This window comes from Rutilus rutilus (genome assembly GCF_951802725.1).
Source record: "Rutilus rutilus genome assembly, chromosome: 2".
Taxonomy (NCBI): Eukaryota; Metazoa; Chordata; class Actinopteri; order Cypriniformes; family Leuciscidae; genus Rutilus; species Rutilus rutilus.
Window position 1 is genome coordinate 47,772,765 of NC_140210.1, and position 19,615 is coordinate 47,792,379.

Sequence of the window (19,615 nt, forward strand, 5' to 3'; positions counted from 1 at the left end):
TTCTTAAAAGTTGTTCTGATATAAAAAATAAAACGAAATCTTTCTTTAAGGCACACACAGACATCAAGATTCAGTGTATGAAGCAATGCATGCTGGGTGCCACCATAGTACAAATCTCATCCATGACTCCCAGCATGCATTGCAGCATGAAGCTTTTTGTTTGTCACCATTGTTGAGATTCATACGCTGATTCTTGATGTTTGTGTTTGACTAGTTTTTGCTGCAGATTCATTTTTATTTTTTTTATTCTGCACTGCTGGATAGCATGATGTAGTTTCACAAGATTGTTATAACTAACAGCACATAAATAAATTAAATGCACACCATTCATATACTCATAAACTTGATCAGATCAGCACTTGCTGATTATGACATCATCAAGAAACATCTGATTATATTTTCTCTCAGTATAACAAATGTATTTGATTAAATTACAGTTAAAGCAGCCAGAGAAACACTAAAAGAAGAGTAAAGGGTCAAGAGCTCAAATAAAGGAGCCATTAATCACGATTCTGGTGACTTCAAATAAAACATTCAGTGAAACATCAACATCTAAACCTCAGTTAATTCTCAATAAGAGCTTGTCTATGTAGATTCATGATGTCTAAACCATCCAAATGTTCAAACAAACTCTTTATTAAACGTCACTGGACTCCATAAACACAAGTTAACAATACGTTTCAGTGTTCATCCAAACACTAGTTGTAAAAACACAGGAAGTAACTCTGGCAAATACACACCGACTACAGTCACATGTGACACATATCTGACACAAGTTGTGTAACTATAACACATTAGTGTGTAAAAGGTTTCAACACACTTCTGTGTAAGAGGAATAACACATTAGTTGGATAAGATCCAGATTTTTCAATATAATCCAAATGATTTCTTAAAAGTTGTTCTGATATAAAAAATAAAACAAAATCTTTCTTTAAGGCACACACAGACATTAAGATTCAGTGTATGATTCTCAACAATGATGACAAAAAGAATATTACTAAGACAATTCATATCATAATTTATTCATACTGCAATGCATGATGGGAGCAATGAAGGAGTCTTGATTGGTGGCACCCAGAATGCACTGCAACATGCGTTATTATTGTCACCATTGTTGAGAATCACAGGCTGATTATTGATGTCTGTGTGTCCAAATAAAATACTTTAAGGTCTTTTGATCAGAACAACTTTTAAAAAATCTTTTTGATTATATTGAAAATTCTGAAAATAGTATACTGAAGAATCACAGGCTGCTGTAATCAACAAGGTAAACTTAACTCTCTAAATGGGTTTTGTGATTCAGGTCAAATGATGATAATGCCAAAACATAACCAACACCACCTGATCAACTTTCTCTTTGTTCATCTGAGGGTTATAACTCAGATACAACAGCCAAACAAAATCTAACGTTATTAGTTTAAGGGTCAAGAGCCCAACTAAAGCCAACACTGATCACCATAATGGTAACTTTAAAAAACCCGATTTTCTCCTTTGGTGATTCTGCTCGTTAACATCAGGTGTCTTCAATAATGCTCAATCATCACTCAATCAATCACTAAATGATCTCATTAACTTTAACACTCTTAAGTCTGGAGCCAAATAAACTCCCAGGAGAGTTCATTTAACACTGGAGTTTTTGCTGTGTGAGTTCATGGGTGGAATAAACATATGGCAGGACTTTTACTTTCTGACCCCTGGACTTTCCACCTCTGTCTGAGAGCTTTATGTTCCTCTGTTGACAGGCTACACAACTACCACTTGACACTTAAAATTCATAAATAGATTGTAAAACTAATCCATTTTAAATGAGCGGTTTAGTCCAAATTTTCTGAAGAGACCAAATTCACTTTATATGCTGAAAAGATTTGAGTTAGGCTTTTATTCACACATAAACATCAATCAACACACACTGCCAGTGCCAATACACTCACAGACATTCCTGTGAGCCTGTAAGACATAATGCTGCTGCTGCACATGTAACATACAGTGGTGGTCAAAATTGATGGCACCCCTGATAAATATGATAAAAAATGGCTGTAAAAAATAAATCTGCATTGTTTATCCTTTTGATCTTTCATTCAAAAAATTCACAAAAATCTAACCTTTCATTGAAGTAAAAGAACTGAAAGTGGGGGTAAATCACATTATAAAATAAATGTTTTTCTCCAAAACACGCTGGCCATAATTGTTGGCACCCTGTTATTAAATAATTTTTGCAACCTCCTTTTGCCAAGATAACAGATCTGAGTTTTCTTCTACAATGCCTGAAGAGTTTGGAGAACACCTCCCAGTCAACACGTTGATCTCACAGTGATCTCTCCATATGACCACAATGTGAGTTCACAGTGAGCTAAAAGTGTAACCTCACAGCGCACTCGCTGTGTGCTCATTTTATGGCCACAATATGAGGTCACCCCAGCTATAAATGTTATTGGATTTGAACATTTTAGTTGAAAATGAAAATTAGGTTGACGTCTAAACATTTGATGTCAGGCTCCAACTTCATTAAACAACTCCACAAACAGCATTACCAGCTTCACTTATTACTAACCAGACTGACTTTATTTCTGTCAGACGTCTACAAAAGTTTTTATTGAGAATTAACAGGTGTTTAACTCTAATGTGTTTCATTTGAAGTCACCATAACAGTGATTAGTGTTTCCATTAGTTGGGCTCTTAACTCTTATTATATCTTTTGTCCTTTTTTGCAGCTGTGACAGTGTGCTTGTCAAACACATTTACAGCAGCAAAGAAAGCTAAAGTGAAACGAGATCAGGTGATGATGGTTACCTGTTGATGGTTTTATAATCATCATGAAATAGACTGCTTCACTGAGGTAATTTGAATCTAACAACTGAGTTGTACCAATAATATATTCTCATCACAAACCGTGTGTTACTGCAGCGTGAGGTCCAACAATATTATAACAATCAGTTGTTAGAAGATTGTTAATTCTCAATAAAAACTTCTGTAGACTTCTGACAGAAATAAAGTCAGTCTGGTTAGTAATAAGTGAAGCTGGTAATGCTGTTTGTGGAGTTGTTTAATCCTCCTCTGCTGAGATCTTCACAGATTTAATGTCTTCTTTTCTCTTCAGTTGATTTCATCTGAGGCTGTGGCTGAAGTCAGTTGTAGTTCTTGTGCTTCTGCTCGTCTCTTTTTTCTGTTCTCTTCTTTCTTTCAGTGATTCTTTTTGTTAACAGGCTGAGATGACCATATTTAATATACACAGATTTTGTGGCTCAGATAAGGTCCAGTTCTGGTTTATTTCTTTGCTCTTGGCTGACATGTGGCATTGCTATGGCCTGCTTGTGGCCCAGATTTGGCAAACAGGAGCGGCCCACCCAAGTGCCGTAATTCCACGCTGCATGTGGGCTAGATCATCTTTCCACGTGTGCCAGATGTGGGCCGGATCTGGGCCGACACAATGTTGCTATGTGGGTATTGTGGTCACAGTTTGAGCACACAGTGAGAGCGCTGTGAGGTTACACTTTTAGATCACTGTGAACTCAGATTGCTGACGGTGTGACCACATGGTGACATCACTGTGAGATCAAAGTGTTGACTGGGCATGGACATTCATTCATCACAGCTGGGAATAATTTAGTTCGTCACCACAGTGTGTTTAAGTTCCTCCATCTTCATTATTCAGTTGTTGGTTGTTGTTTGTGTGAACGCGTTACATGCATTGTTACGTTTGCTACTTTCTAGTTTAATAAAACCTTATGTTTTATAATACTGTTGACCGGCTTCAGAAATGTTAACCAGGCAACTGGTCATTGTTTCCCAGCGACTACAGGATAACAGCTTAACAACAAAACCGCTTCAGTGTGTGTTTTTTTTTTTTTTTACTAAAAAACAAAAAGCGCTGGATGGATTTCAAATCAAAATTGATCAAAAGGAAATCAGGGAAGTGATTGAAATATTTAGTTGTCATTGTAGACTCTAAGCTTAAGTTTAATGCCCATATTAAGAAAATGTCTAAAGGCCCGTACACCAAGGACGATAATGATAAAGACAAAGACAAAGACAAAGATAAAGATATAGGCTAGTTCTAAAAATCGGTCTCAATGTTAAAGAATAGCAGAGTTCACACCACAGCTATAACGATAAGGATATGCCTTATAGAGAAATTATATCGTTGGGATCACAATTTATTTATTTATTTTCAGCTGTTGAACGATAAAACACTGACAGCCAATCAGAATCCAGTCCAATTTAAAGTCTCGCGGACATTGCAGAGAAGTTAATCGCCGAGGTCCAGAAAAAGTCCAACAATGTTTGACAAGTCAAGCCCCTTTTCAAGAAAATTGATTATGAAACAATCGTTCATACCCTCTGAATAAATGGTGAGAAGTATTACCTCAGGTATCCAGCGCTCATTTCGACAACATTGTCTTGCTTGAAAAACTGTTAGGTGTTGTTTTTACTCCACTATATTGACCACGTCAGCTAAATTCACCGTTAGATGATTAGATCGATTAGCCTACTCTAGCTTCACTCAAAACATAGCATGCTGAGGACATCTGCTGGTTAAAGCCGTGTAAATGCAACAAGAACAGCAAAAACATGTTCAATGACGTTGTACACACTAATGGGTCAGAAACAAATTAAATGGCATCATTGTCAAATTGTTAAAAGTATGATTTGTTAAGTTTTGATCATTTTGAAACTGCTGTGGGTCAATCATCCTTTTCAGTGAAAGGTTCACTTCTCACTTTTCTCAGCAGATATTGTTATATAATATTTCTTGAAATTAGCATTTTTAATTAATTGACCTCACTGCATTAAATCTCTCTCTCTCTCTCTCTCTCTCTCTCTCTCTCTCTCTCTCTCTCTCTCTCTCTCTCTCTCTCTCTCTCTCTCTCTCTCTCTCTCTCTCTCTCTCTCTCTCTCTCTCTCTCTCTCTCTCTCTCTCTCTCTCTCTCTCTCTCTCTCTCTCTCTCTCTCTCTCTCTGTGTGGTGTGTGTGTGTCAGATGCACGCTGTATGAAGTTCTACCACCCTGAAAGGGCAGATGGCGCTATAAGCAGACTGTGTAAGGGAGACATTTGCATTTGTGCGGAAGGTATAATCACACACAAATAATAATATAAAGTGACCATATCCTGAACTTTTGTAGTATTTTTTTTTTTTATTTTTTTTTTTTTTTTATGTGAATGTGAATGAGGAAACAAAAAAATATATTTATGTGTGTGTGTGTGATTACAAGTGTGCATTAATAACTTCTCTGAACGCAGAAACCTGCACTTTCCAGAAGAAAACCGAAGTCGATGAAAGTGATCGTATGGATAAAGCATGTGAAGGTGGCATGGATTATGGTAGGTTATTTAATTGTCATGACTGTTATACTTTCATAAATCAAGAATTCATTATTTACACCCCCCATGTTGTTGTAAATCTGCATGATCCGGTTATTTTTCAGTGGAACTCAAAAGGAATTGTTGCACGCTGCTCTTTTTATAGTGAACAACTGCATTAAAGGGTCAGTTCACCCAAAAATGAAACTTCTGTCATTAATTACTCTCCATCATGTTGTCCCAAACCCATAAGACTTGTTCATCTTCGGAACACAAATGGAAATATTTGTAATAAAGTCTGAGAGATTTCTGTCCATCCATTGACAGCTACGTGTAGCACATTAGCTCACGAGGAAAATATGTATACGGTAATTAATTATAACAAATTACCTAGTTCCGTCATTAAACAATCAGTTAGTTTTGCAATCTATTTATAAGCATCAAATGTTAGTTGTGTAGCCTGTCAACAGAGGGACAGAAAGCTCTCAGATTTAATCAAAAATATCTTAATTTGACTTCCAAAGATGAACGAAAGTCTAACGGGTTTGTAACGACATGAGGGTGAGTAAGTAATGACAGAATGTTTTGCAAAAAAAAGTCGGCACACTGTTGCTCACAAACCAGTTAACCAAAAAAGATGTGATGTGTAATTTCTGTTAAGCTCCAAAAATGGCAAACTTTGTGAGAGCAACAGACCCAAATTTCACTTTTAAATCACTGTAAATATATTAAATATTAAATATTCCCTTCAAGTGAGTTGTTAACTCAAGAACCATTGGAGCCAATTCATCCAGTGAGCGGTCTGATCACATGAAGTTTTTCTTTTTCCAATGGGAAATATCTTAGTTTTTGTTGTCAGAAGTCAGAGGTCTGGAACAACATGATGTAAATGATGACAATGTGCCTATTTGAGTGAACTATTCATTTAACCCCTGTGTAAATTAATTAAAAAAAATTTGATTTCTGCCACCAAAATCCATTCTAATCACTTATTATGCCAGTAACAATATTACACTTATGTTTGACAGTTTATAAAGTGACAGTGGAGAAGATGGATCTGGCACAGGACTCTGACATCTATCACTTGAAGGTGGACCAGGTGCTGAAAGAAGGTACGGTTCAATGTTCTCTCCATGCTACTCCACAGATCATGAAATGCATATGAAATGTGTCTGATTCTTGTTAAATGCATTTTTTTCACTCAGATACATATTCAGCAGGAGGCTAATGTTGAATTGCAGAGAAAGTGTGTCATAAACACTGTTCTGTCCTGTAGGCACTGATGAGGATGATGTTGAGGGGAAAGTCAGACTATTTTTGGGTCGTCCCAGTTGCAGAGAACATTTGGGATTGGTAGAAGGCAAGTCGTACCTCATCATGGGCAAATTCAAAGACGTGACAAAGCTAGGAGGAAGGTAAGTGTCCACTCTGTGTCTGTAAATTACAGGATTTGCCTGAGCTTTATGTATAAAGTCTGCAGAATGTTGTTCATGGCTCAATGTTGGGACAGTTGTTTTTTGTCAAAATGCATTTTATATAACCTAGAATAGACTTGAACAAAGTAAGACTTCAATAAACTTGAATAAATAAAGACATACAATTATCTCTTTCCCCTCCAGTTTTTATTTATTTATTTAAGTTGGCTGTTCCCTCAAGCATTTTTGATAATTTTCACAAACATTTCATGCCCCCAGAATATTTTGTTGAATGAATATCTGAACATGCAATATATATAAAAAAAAAAAAAAAAAAAACTCTGCCTTTAAACCAAAAGCCAATTTTATTCTAGCTGTATGTATTCTTTATCAACACTTGTAACTGGTAAGTTTAATTTAAAAAAAAAAAAAAAAAAAAAATTTGAGCAAAGAGCTGCGAAAATCTCGTTTTTGTCAGATTGGATTCAGACCGATGATCAAAACACAGATGAGTAGATCGAGTCCATCAACACCCCTAAAGCTTCACAGTCGTTTCCTCTTTAAGGGTCAACATTTCATTCGGTAACATTAGCCAGTTTTGAATAATATGCTGTTTAATGTTGGTGATCACGTTATTTAACATATGATTACATATATGATATCGCTTCTTCTCCTGTGTTTTGATCAGGAGATTGTCTACTCTGAAATATCTCGTCAGTGGCAGGGAAAGAGTTAAAAATAAAATGACTTGAATTCAAATCTCCTGTGATGAACATGGGTTTAAGTTATTTTGATTATTTTTGTGGGGTTTAAAGTAAAAAAATTATAGGTGGTATATATGGTATTACTCTTTCCCCGCTATTGACGGAATTTTCCAGCAATCCATGTTTTCACTGTTATATGTTAGGGGGCGCTATTATGCATCTGAAAGAGTACAGAATCTCCTGATCAAAACACAGGCGAAGAAGAAAGAAAAACCAAGCAATAGAAGCATTGCTTACACACATGTAAGCTAACGTGATCATAAACATTACATAGCACATAAATCAAAACTGCCTAACATTTCCGAATGAAATGTCGACCCAGTACGAGCTGTAGGACTGTGAAAGCATTAGGGGTGTTGATGATTATTAGGGGCATTAGAGGTCTAATTATAAGGCTGTAAAAATTAGAGTTGTGACGTTCGCGAACGAACCAATTCTTTTGAACGGCTCATAAACATGAACGATGGGAGCCGAGTCGCGGCTGGAGGGGAGCCGTTCTTTCTGTCGTTCTTTTTTTCCTATGCGTGTTTCACACAGATGCACACAAATTAGCTCCTCCGCGAGACAGAACAGTTATAGGGGGAGGGGCGCACCCAGCGCAGGGGTGCTACTGCCTAACAGCATGATGATAGTTGTGCACGGCAGCAGTATATATATTTAAAACTTTAAATATTTTTTGTTTTCTATCAAAATGTTCTTGTGTGGAAGTGTTTGTAGTAAAAGCTGTTTTGCACAGAAATTCATTGCAGCCGGCTTTGTTTTTGATGTTTATTTGTGAGTAGGTATTGTATGAATAACATAAGTCAACGTAGCTTTACACACACACACTTTGTACTAAAGGTAAATCCAAAATAGTGATGTCACTGTCTAAGCAGAGGGATGTTGTGCAACCCTATGGAATATAGTCCACACATGACAAATGAGGTAATAATCAATATTTCAGAATAATTCAAACTCAGATATTGGTGTGTGATATCTGAGTTTTAATTATTTGACTACAAATCTCACCTCATCATTCCTCCCAGTGATTATTTCCCAGATAAACTGAGATGCCCCCAAGCTGGCTTCTTAAAGATGAACTGAACTGAAAAAATCAACATTGATAATGTGTTGTTTATGACAATTAAAAGTAAATTACACAAAAAAATTTTTTTTTAAATATCAATATAGCTTTTTTTTAAGCAACACAAAAATTGCGTTTGTTAGTATTAGAACGCTGGCAATTCTGATGACATCACTGGCATGGTAGAACCTGTGAAGGTATATAGGCAGCTGCAGGTCCTATACACACAAAAATTAGTCATTTTGGTTACGCGTTTGAGCCTGTGAGGTACAGGCCAGTAGTACCTGACTACCACCACAAGGAGGACGATCAGTTTCAGGCTCCACCTACAGGATCGTTTGGGGGGAAGTGACTGGTGTGGGTGCGGGCGCTGCCGGAGCATGGACACTGCATCGGAATCGATCTGTTGCAGAGAGGTCAACCTGGAACATTTATTTTTGAAATGCGATATGGAATTAGACCATATCGCATATATCGATATAGTTCAAATTTGTGATCCTTGCTCCCCGCGCCCCCGCTCCTCCTTTTCCAATCTGCGTGCGTGTTTAGAGCATGTTATTAGAGGCGAATCATGACTACTTCAGAAAACCCAGCACAATAGGAACTACCAGGCAGTGACATAAGTGTACGCTGAAATAAAGTCTTTCACCTCAGAAAAACTGACTTTCTTGTCCTGTCAGCCGTTATCCCGTTCTCGTAGCGCACACTCTTCAATTGAACGCGCAAATGCAGCGGCGCGCGCTGTATCGCCTCACTGATCCAAGTGCAAAAGAAACTACGAGCATGCAACGCTGTTACGTTGTAAATTACACGAAATAAAAGTAATGCAGGTATGATACAGATTGTATTTGCAATGTACATAGTCAATTATTAATGGAGCAATAGTGGTTCATGGTGTTATAAGAGGGAAATGTGGTGGGAGGTTGGAGGGCTGTAGCCTGTCATGCACTCTCATTTATTGTATACAAGCACATTATGCATTTTAGTAAATAGAGACTGCTTATATGTGCATTTAGAGAAAAATACTAAAACATGTTTGAGGTACTGTGCGTTTTAGAAAGTCGAGGACGATAAATGGCAAATGTGATTGGACGAATTCATCCAATGGGATCGCTTGTTAAGTTAGCTGCACGCAAAATGTTAAAATCAAAATACTGCACAGATACCTCTTACTATGGACCTAGCAGCTAACGTTAGTTCTGCGAGTTGAACTCCCTGCATCAACAATGTTTCCTGACACGATGAACATCAGCTAGCTTCAGGGTGAGTAGAGAGGGACATTGGATTCTGTTTACAGACCTGCTGCGGTTTAGTTAGCAAAGAGTAAACACATTATTATCGATCTGTGATATCGTCGGAGTCATGATTTATTTATACAGTTTATATGGTCGGAGTGGTGTCTAGCTTGTGGAGTTTGACAAAAGTGCTTCCAACGTGTTTAGCTGCTAGCCCTTTATCTAGGTTGGATCGTTTGGTATCTAGCTTGGTTTTGTGACTCAATTTCAATGAATGCCGAGTGTGTCAGTCTCAGTTTTGTTGAACACTATAAAGCCTGGTTTCCTTGTCAAAGGTAGCCTGTGAAAATGTATCGTAACCCCAGCTGCCTTAGCACTAAACGATTCATTACTACAGCCAGGGGCAATACAGTATGAACCCCCCCCCCCTAGACCTGTTGGTTTCTGTTTCCTCAGCCATGTCAGCTAGCCTCAGACTATGTACATGCTATGGCTGCTCTGCTTGTGTTGGTTAGCAACAGAGTAGCTTACCATGCCAGTGACGTAGTGGAATGCTGAAATCCAACATGGCGGCGCCCGTGTAACAACAACAACATTTTCAACTTACCATTTTATCCCTTTTAACAAATTCTGCCATTTTAATAATTGTACCAATGAGAATAAATAAAATACATCTGTTATATCACCTTTACTCAAATTTTCAGTTCAGTTCATCTTTAAAGCTGACTAAATATTTTAAAAGAGCCGTTTTTTTAAATGTAATCCAATGAATTTCTTGAAAGTTTATCATATACAAAAATAAAATATATTTATGCTTTGTGAAGTTTTTAGACACACAGACATCAATAATCAACCTGTGAATCTCAACAATGGTGACAATTATAAAGCATGTTGCAGTGCATTCTGGGGGCCACCAATCAAAACTCATTCATGGCTCCCATCATGCATTGCTGCATGAATAAATAATGAGCTTATGACCAGAGGTGATCTGTTTGTCACCATTGCTGAGATTCATACGCGAATTCTTGATGTCTGTGTGTGCCTACAAAAAAATAATAAAAAATTGTTAAAATAAAGAGTGTAGTAGTTAAGTCAGTAATTTTGTCTGTTTTGTCTTCTCTTGTCTGTTGTTTTAGTCTGCAGTACATCTTTGGAGAGGAGACTTGGCTTGAATACTGGCCGACAAGAGAGGAAAGCCAAACTCGAGAATACAGGGATCGGTACATCGGCATCTCTGAGCTCCAGAATAAACTCCTCAGATACGGATGTTCTACATAATGTTGATTAAATGTGACCCCGCCCATGAGAACCCGGCTAAAGTCGCAAGATCTAATTTTGAGATAAAGAGCGTAAAGTAGTCCTAGTCATGAACAATGACAAAACTATGGAATATTTTTTTATACTTGTAAATGATAGCTTAGATACTAATGTTTCGAAATGTAGTGTTTAAATTCTCTTCTCTGACATGATAAATATTAAAATTAACACTTTTATTGACGTTACGATTACATTTTCCCCCGAGAAATACCGGAAGGCAGTTCCACAATGTCACATTTTCAATCGGCTGTGAGTTTAATGTTGGCGGATAAACACCCGGTATTTTGGGTGTCATTCGGTTCAGGAACTTCTTTCCTCCCATTAGAAAGTTAATACAGATCATAATATCAATGCGCATCACCGTCACCTAGCTCTGTTTTCGGTATGGCAGGAAGGTTGCGACTTAAGCCGGGTATGGATTTCGCAATGGATTGCTTCATATCACAACGGACATTTCAGGAGGACTGATTTTTTTATTGAAGATTAACTTGTTGTGAATCTAACCAACATATTTTAAGGACATGTCATGCATGCTACCTCTTGAAACAATTCGGTGTTTGGACACTGACTGACCGTATCCAGCACCACTGCTGAGGAACTTTCTGGAATCTCGAACCAGCGACGATGAAGTGTGATGTTATCCGAAATGGCGGCGCGAGAAGAACTGAAGATTGCATCCTGTCTCAATAAGTTGTTGTCAAGTAATTTAGGAGGGATAGCCTCAAACCAAGATCTTAGAAATTGTATTGAAGATTATTTTGTCGGACATGAAATCAATGATGATGGGGACTCTTTCTTCGACGACTCTGAAGAGGAATTTGATGAAGGTAGGCTATGCTCTGTCTGAATGCCTAGCGTATAAACTCTAGGTTACCTAGCATTATGTTCTGCTTAGATAACTCATTGTCAGTAACAGCCAACACAGGTTTATTCCGTGAAAATGCAGACAATTGGATTTAGTGCTAATGCTGTTGATTATGTCTTGTTTCAATGAGTTATTATGCCCCTCATGATGTTTATTGATTAGACTCTGAATGCCTTGCTCATCACCTAGCTTTTAGTCTGTCCCCTGTTTGCCTAGCTGCTATATATAATAATATCCGTAGATGTCCTGAACAAATTGACGGAGTAGCCTATGTTTTCATGTTTCTGTTCGATCGCGCCCGCGCCCGCCGAGACACACACACACACCATATTCCAGCATTGCAATCTTGACATTGCAGCCTGTTCATTATAGCCATAATAAAATATAATAATAAAATAGTCAGCCTAACATATAAAAATTACACTGCTCTGTTTGTCAGTAGCCTAGTACAATTCGTACCATTTTGCGCATGTGAAGATGATGATTTTTTCCGTCGATATTGGAAAGTGAGTGAAGTACAAAGCATATAATAAAGAATAGTTTACCATCCAAATACATCGCGAATGTTGAAACATTTTGATTCTAATTAGAGAGTTACGTGAGCCCAACACTGCTTACTTTCACTTTCGCTTATAAAGTATTTCATTTTGGCTTGTTTATAGTTTTTTTTTTTTTCATTCTTGTTCTATTCTGAATATCATTACATTTAAATGTATTTTATGAATAAAAATGTAATGTGCTTTTTCAGACCAAGACCATACTGATGAGGAGGACGAGCCGGTTTTAGTGGTTGAACCCCAAGCTGTAAGTCTAGGAAATATTCAAGTGGAAAAGCATCCAGAATCTCAATTTGCCTCCAATTCTGGACTTTCAGATGCTAAATTGAATGTTGTTTTTTCTTGCAACTGCAAGTTTTACAATGGAGGAAAGTGTTCATCTTCATTCAAGGATCAAGAGTTGCTGTCGCTCAGGATGAGTTATTTGGAGATGGATAGTGTGGCCCTCGATCTGGTCCTGTTAGCTCAAATCCAAAGTCACCTGCACTGTGGGGAAGAGACAGTCCGCACTAAAAAAGCATCACAGACTGCACGGAAACGTTATCGCCTAGATTATTTTTATGAAGGGCTGAAAATATGTCGGGATACTTTCATGTATATGCATGCCGTGTTTAAAGATCGCTTGGCTGCATTAATCAAGCATTACCTGCAGAATGGTGTGACTCCTAGGATCCATGGGAACAAGGGAAGGTTGCCTAAGCATGCGTTAGAAGTTGATGACATCAAAAGAGTGGTTACATTCATCCACAACTACGCTGAGGAAAATGCCGTGCTTCTTCCAGGGAGAATACCTGGGTACAAGAGAGATGACCTCAAGTTGCTGCCCTCCTCCATCAGCAAAGTTGCAATTCACAAGCTGTTTAATGATTCCTGTGAGACCAGTGGCCATCGAGCTCTGAGTGAGCGAACGTTTTATAGTATCTGGCGGCAGTATGTGCCTAACGTGTTGCCGATGAAGCCGATGTCCGATCTATGCTGGACCTGCCAAAAGAACAGCACTTTACTGCTAAAGGCCTCAAAGAAAGACCTGGATGAGAAAACTGAAGCATTTCGGAAAGCTGAGGAACATCTGTTGCAGGCCACAACAGAGCGGTCATTTTACAACACCAAGGTGCAGCAGTGCCGCAGAGTTGTAGCCGAGAATGGTGTAACCAAGCTGCTGGATCCTGGGAACAGTGCGCCCAATTCTTCGTCTGCTTTTGAGGTAATTTACTGCCCTATGCAGGGTACACTCACTGTTATTGCTATGTTGTTATACTGTACAGAACATGTGCAGAACATGCTGTTACAAAGACAAAATCCATCACTGACTAAGCTATCTTGTGATGTCTGTCATTAAGCTCTAGCTTAATGTAATTGTTTTATAATTGTTACAATTTAATGTATTTAGTTAAAATGATGTAATTGACAACATGGCACCATTTGTGTCTGAATAGATCTTAATTTTTGATGATGCATTGACAAATTCAGTATTTACTAATATTTATTCTCTGTCTTCTCTCTATCTCTTTAAGGTTCATTACAGCTTTGACTTTGCGCAACAGCTCCATTACCCTCACAATCCCATGCAACCAGGACCCATCTTCTTCAAGACACCACGCAAGTGTGCTGTGTTCGGCGTCGTGACGGAAGGGCTTCCGCAGATGGTGGTCTTCCTTCTAGATGAGGCAACTGTGGTAGGCAAAGGGGCCAACTGTGTCATCAGTCTTCTGGACTACTTTTTCGACAATTATGGTTTGAAGGAGACCCACTTGCACTTACATGCAGACAATTGCTCAGGCCAAAATAAAAACAATGCAGTCATTCAATATCTTCTTTGGCGCGTTGTAACAGGGAAGCATCAGAGTATCACCCTTTCATTCATGTTAGCCGGACACACCAAGTTTGCTCCTGACGCTATGTTTGGCCTGTTCAAGCGCAAGTACAGGAATTCAAAAGTTGACTGCTTGGCTGACATTGAGAATGTTGTGCGCCTGGCTTCTCCAAGTGGTGTGCTGATCCCTCAGCTGTGTGGTGATGAGGCGGGCAATGTCATTGTTCCTATGTTTGGCTGGGACACTTATCTGTTACAGTTTTTCAGGAAGCTCCCCTCTATCAAGCCACTCCATCACATTGATTTCAGAGCAGATGGGACTGTAATGTGCAAGACCCTGTCAGAATCTGAGCCAGTCACACACAAGTTGCAAATTACAGGGATCTGGTTTGCCCTGACCCAAACATGCAGGTGGAAAATGTTGTCCATGCAGAGGTTGTGACACCTGCTCCACCCCCAACTCATGGTGTGGGAAGACCAAAAAAGACCCCACGAGCGCTTGCCAAAAGAATAAAACTGGCATAGAACATGCATATGCACTCCCTTTAGAGTTAGATTTCGAATAATTAAAAAAAAAAAAACCTTTGTGATTATATTGGTTATTATTGTTATTGATATTGTTATTGTGATATTGACTGACCACGACCACATGACTGACCACATCATCGTCTGGCGGACTGCCGCCCTAGGCAGAGTACGTTTTCCATTCTCCGGTGCTGGGCCCTGCTGCCGAAATGTTGACTTGACTGACCACGTCTTTGTACAGTGTTATTTATTCCTTTTTGTTAATCACCTCAGGGTGAGACTGTTCTAGGTTGAGTGAATGTTGTTTTCACTTGTGTCTTTCTGATATGCGTTGTTTATTTACCTACTGACTCTCTTGTAAGTGGATCTCTCTCTCTTTTATTATTATTAAATAAATTATTATGAATTATACTCGAGTTGTATTGGCAGGTTATTTCTTGATTATGCATATCCTATTATTAGAGTGCTGGTAATGGTAGGCCTGTACAGTACAGTCTGTACTGTGTACAGTAACTCTGAACACAGTATTGTGGTATCTCTTTCCTCCCCATGCGTTTCAATGTTATTTGTATGCATTTTGGTCATGCATATCATGTAAAAAGACTCATATTTACCAAAATAATAGAATTTCCCCCTAAAAGTATCATACATCACTGAAAAGGGGAGGATGTAAGCTTTAATTTGGTATATGACATATAGTCAGGAAAATTATGGATCAGAGGTATTGCCATTTTAAAAGTTTACTTATTTTCAAATTGGAATTTCTCAAAAACCTAAAATTCCGAGCTCGGAATTCTCCAAATCTTTGAAATGGCCTAACTCAGTAAATATTAGGTATATCAATGAGAAACTTTCACAGCCTATTCCTTATACTGGGTAGAATGACCTGATGTAAAAAAATACATAACATAAAAAAATGACTTTAGCTGGGTTATCACAGGCAGGGTCACAAATGTTCAAGATGTTGATTATAGGAAATTAAACATAATCTTGCATACTCTCAATAAATCTTAAATAATATTGTTGGAGCTAAAAAATAAATAAATAAATAAATAAATAAATGGTGACGAATTAATTTCAAGTTCAGTTTAGAATCCTGACTAACTAATACTTTGCAAGAATATTCTGATAACTTTTTCCAATCTGAATCACAAATCCAACATTATAATTTGTTTTGTGTGATATTTTAAATCTATATCTCATTTTAATAATCATAAGAAACTTTAAAGGAGAATTTCTGGATATCTGAATAGACTAAACATTATACAAAAGAAAAAAAGAATAAATGCGTTCAGATGATTATTCCTGGCATTTGCTTTCTGACAGGAGTTGATGTGGATGATAAAAGATATGGAAGAGGTATTGGGATAAATTACTTTCTAGAACATTCAAAAAGCAAAACCTCAGGAGGCCTGATGTGGAGCATCTCCAGTCTGGAAGCTTGTAGAAGAGGAATCTAACATCACACAGACGGGAAATTGATGTAGTCTATTGATTTGTTTTTCAATAAATAAACTGAATTAATGTTTTTTTTTTGTTTTTGTTTTTTGCACGCTTCACCACCAACAATGCTAAATCAAGACAGAATTTCATTTATAGTGATAATTGGTCATTTTGAATGGATGAATTAGGCATTTTGGCAAGATTTTAAAAAATTGATTGTTCATCGGATTAGTCCAAGATCTTAGGAGATTTGTTGCACTTGAACTTTGACTGGTTTTGAGGATTTTATGTGGTTGTAATAAAAATTGTAACAAATACTTCCCTCGTCGGTCAATTTGACTCCCATAGGAATGAATGGGAAATGGGATTTTTTTTTTTTTATTGGTCAAAAAAAATAAATAAAATCTGCCACAATCCAGAACACACACACACAAATGAAGAAATTAAACTAGAGAGCATCCCCAATGCAGAACACACACACACACACATCAGTTTTTTTTTTTTTCAGTCACAATGCAGACTGCACATTTATGAAGTTTACAATGCAGAACATGGTTTCATTGTTTGTATATATATATTTTATTGAGTAGATTATTAAATGACAATATATGCATGACATACATGGAGAACATCACGACCTACTGTTTTCTTTTTTTGACATCCATAGAAATTAATGAATAAAAATTATATAAAAATAACCGGAACAACATCCTTATCCCTATACCCATCCTAAAGTACCCCACAAAAAATAAATGGAAAACAATCCAAAGAAGGGACAGTCTCAACAAAGGAGTCTCTGAGAGGAGTGTTACATTTCTTCCAGGAGTAGAAAGGACATCAAGTTCTTCAATCAAGACAAATTTGGAGGGGGCAAGAGGATTTGCAATGCAACAATATTCTTCTTCTGGCTGCCAATGAAGCAAAAGCAACAGTATCCACATGCCGCTTGTTTTACAATCCATTAACGGCAGAGGTGGAGATTCCAGGGGTCAGAAAGTAAAAGTCCTGCCATATGTTTATTCCACCCATGAACTCACACAGCAAAAACTCCAGTGTTAAATTAACTCTCCTGGGAGTTTATTTGGCTCCAGACTCAAGAGTGTTAAAGGTAATGAGCTAATTAAGTGATTGATTGAGTGATGATTGACCATTATTGAAGACACCTGATGTTAACAAGCAGAATCACTGAAGGAGAAAAATCACAATTTTAGACACCGTTATGGAGATTAGTGTTCGATTAAGTTGGGCAGTTGACCTTCAAATGATTATCTTTAGATTTTGTTTGGTTGTTGATCTGAGTTATTACAGCCAGATGAACAAAAAGAAAAGTTGATCAGGTGGTGTTGGTTATGTTTGAACATAATCATAATTTGATCTGAATCACTGAACTCATTTAGAGCCTAATCTCTGATTTAAATGTATATTGGTCATTACAACATCACAGTAATTCTACAGATTAAGTTCCAGATTTTTCAATATAATTCAATTTATTTCTTAAAAGTTGTTCTGATAAAGAAAAAGAAAATCTTTCTTTAAGGCACACACAGACATCAAGATTCAGTGTATGAATCTCAACAATGGTGACAAAAAGAATATTCAATTAGGAAAACAAGACAATTCAGATCATAATTTATTCATACCGCAATGCATGATGGGAGCCATGGATGAGTTTTGATTGGTGGCACCCAGAATGCACTGCAACATGCTTTATTATTGTCACCATTGTTGAGAATCACAGGCTGATTCTTGGTGTCAGTGTGTCCAAATAATATATTCTTTCAAAGTCCTTTGATCAGAACAACTTTCAAGAAATCTTTCTGATTACATTGAAAATGATTAACATGACATAATATTAGAATCACAGGCAGCTATAATCAACAAGGTAAACTTAACTCTCTAAATTAGTTTTGTGATTCAGGTCAAATTATGATTATGTCAAAACATAACCAACACCACCTGATCAACATTTCTCTTTGTTCATCTGAGAGTTATAACCCAGATACAACAGCCAAACAAAATCTAATGTTATTAGTTTAAGGGTCAAGAGCCCAACTAAAGCGAACACTGATCACCATAATGGCAACTTAAAAAATGAGATTTTCTCCTTCAGTGATTCTGCTTGTTAACATCAGGTGTCTTCAATAATGCTCAATCATCACTCAAACAATCACTTAATTAGCTCATTAACTTTAACACTCTTGAGTCTGGAGCCAAATAAACTCACAGGAGAGTTCATTTAACACTGGAGTGTTTGCTGTGTGAGTTCATGGGTGGAATAAATATATGGCAGGACTTTTACTTTCTGACCCCTGGACTCTCCACCTCTGATTAACGGGTTACTCCAAAAATTGCAATAATTGGGCAGGGTTTCACAGAAACATTAAGAGCCTTTGACAAAAAAAGAAGACCAGAATGAATACAATTTAGGACAAGTATAAAATGTATGAGTATGATCTTCAGGGGACAGTGAACATTTGCACCTCTTATTTTCTGTTAAAGAAAGTTTCTTCAATTTTGCTTCGGTGAAATGAATTCTGTGAACAACTTTCGGTCCCACTTTATATTAAGTGGCCCTAATACCTGTGAACTTACATGGTAACTACATGTGTACATAGTATGTAACTACAGCGTAAGTACACACTGATACATAGTATGTACAGCTGTAATATTTGTGTACCTACACATATGTAACAACTCACGGAATGGTATGCGTAAGTACAAATGTGTAACAGTACATTGGTAACAACACTTTTTTCACTTCAGTAAGTACACGTGTAACAGGAATTATGTAACTACATTTTGTAACAACAATATGTATTTAATCAAGTTCTTCCAATTCCACATGGAATCCAATACTGCAGTTACCAGTTTGGGATACACTGAAACTATATGTAAACCAGGATGATTCCTATGTTTATACCATGACTGGCAGGACTAATGTTGAATTACAGTGTACTTACATGGTAACTCCTCAGCAACGGTAAACAATATAAAGTCTAAAAAGGTCATCCTTACTGTATTATTTAAAACACTGTATTTACAGTGTACTTACATGGTAACTCCTCAGAAACTGTCCACTTAATATAAAGTGTAAAACGGTCGGTCATAACCTACTATGTGATAAGCAAAACCCAAACTTCGGTGCATCACTGTATTTACAGTGTACTTAAACCCAAACCTCTGTAAAACACTGTATTAACAGTGTACTTACATGGTAACTCTTCAGGAACTGTCCACTTAATGTAAAGTGTAAAACGGTCATAACCTACTGTGTAATATGCAAAACCCAAACTTCGGTGCAACACTGTATTTACAGTGT

At 37.4% G+C, this 19,615-nt stretch overlaps 1 protein-coding gene across 1 annotated transcript in view; it reads left to right on the forward strand.

The window, feature by feature from the left end:
- The window catches only part of LOC311279464 (complement C3-like), a 74,678-nt gene extending 58,301 nt beyond the window's left edge, over positions 1 to 16,377 (forward strand). The window contains exons 25-30 of the mRNA XM_084390988.1: positions 4,978 to 5,067; positions 5,240 to 5,320; positions 6,328 to 6,411; positions 6,576 to 6,714; positions 10,913 to 11,066; positions 15,798 to 16,377. Coding sequence (XP_084247114.1) covers positions 4,978 to 5,067; positions 5,240 to 5,320; positions 6,328 to 6,411; positions 6,576 to 6,714; positions 10,913 to 11,054 — 536 coding nt within the window. The 3' untranslated portion in view covers positions 11,055 to 11,066; positions 15,798 to 16,377. The remainder of the gene's footprint in view (positions 1 to 4,977; positions 5,068 to 5,239; positions 5,321 to 6,327; positions 6,412 to 6,575; positions 6,715 to 10,912; positions 11,067 to 15,797) is intronic.
- Positions 16,378 to 19,615: the final 3,238 nt, after the last annotated feature.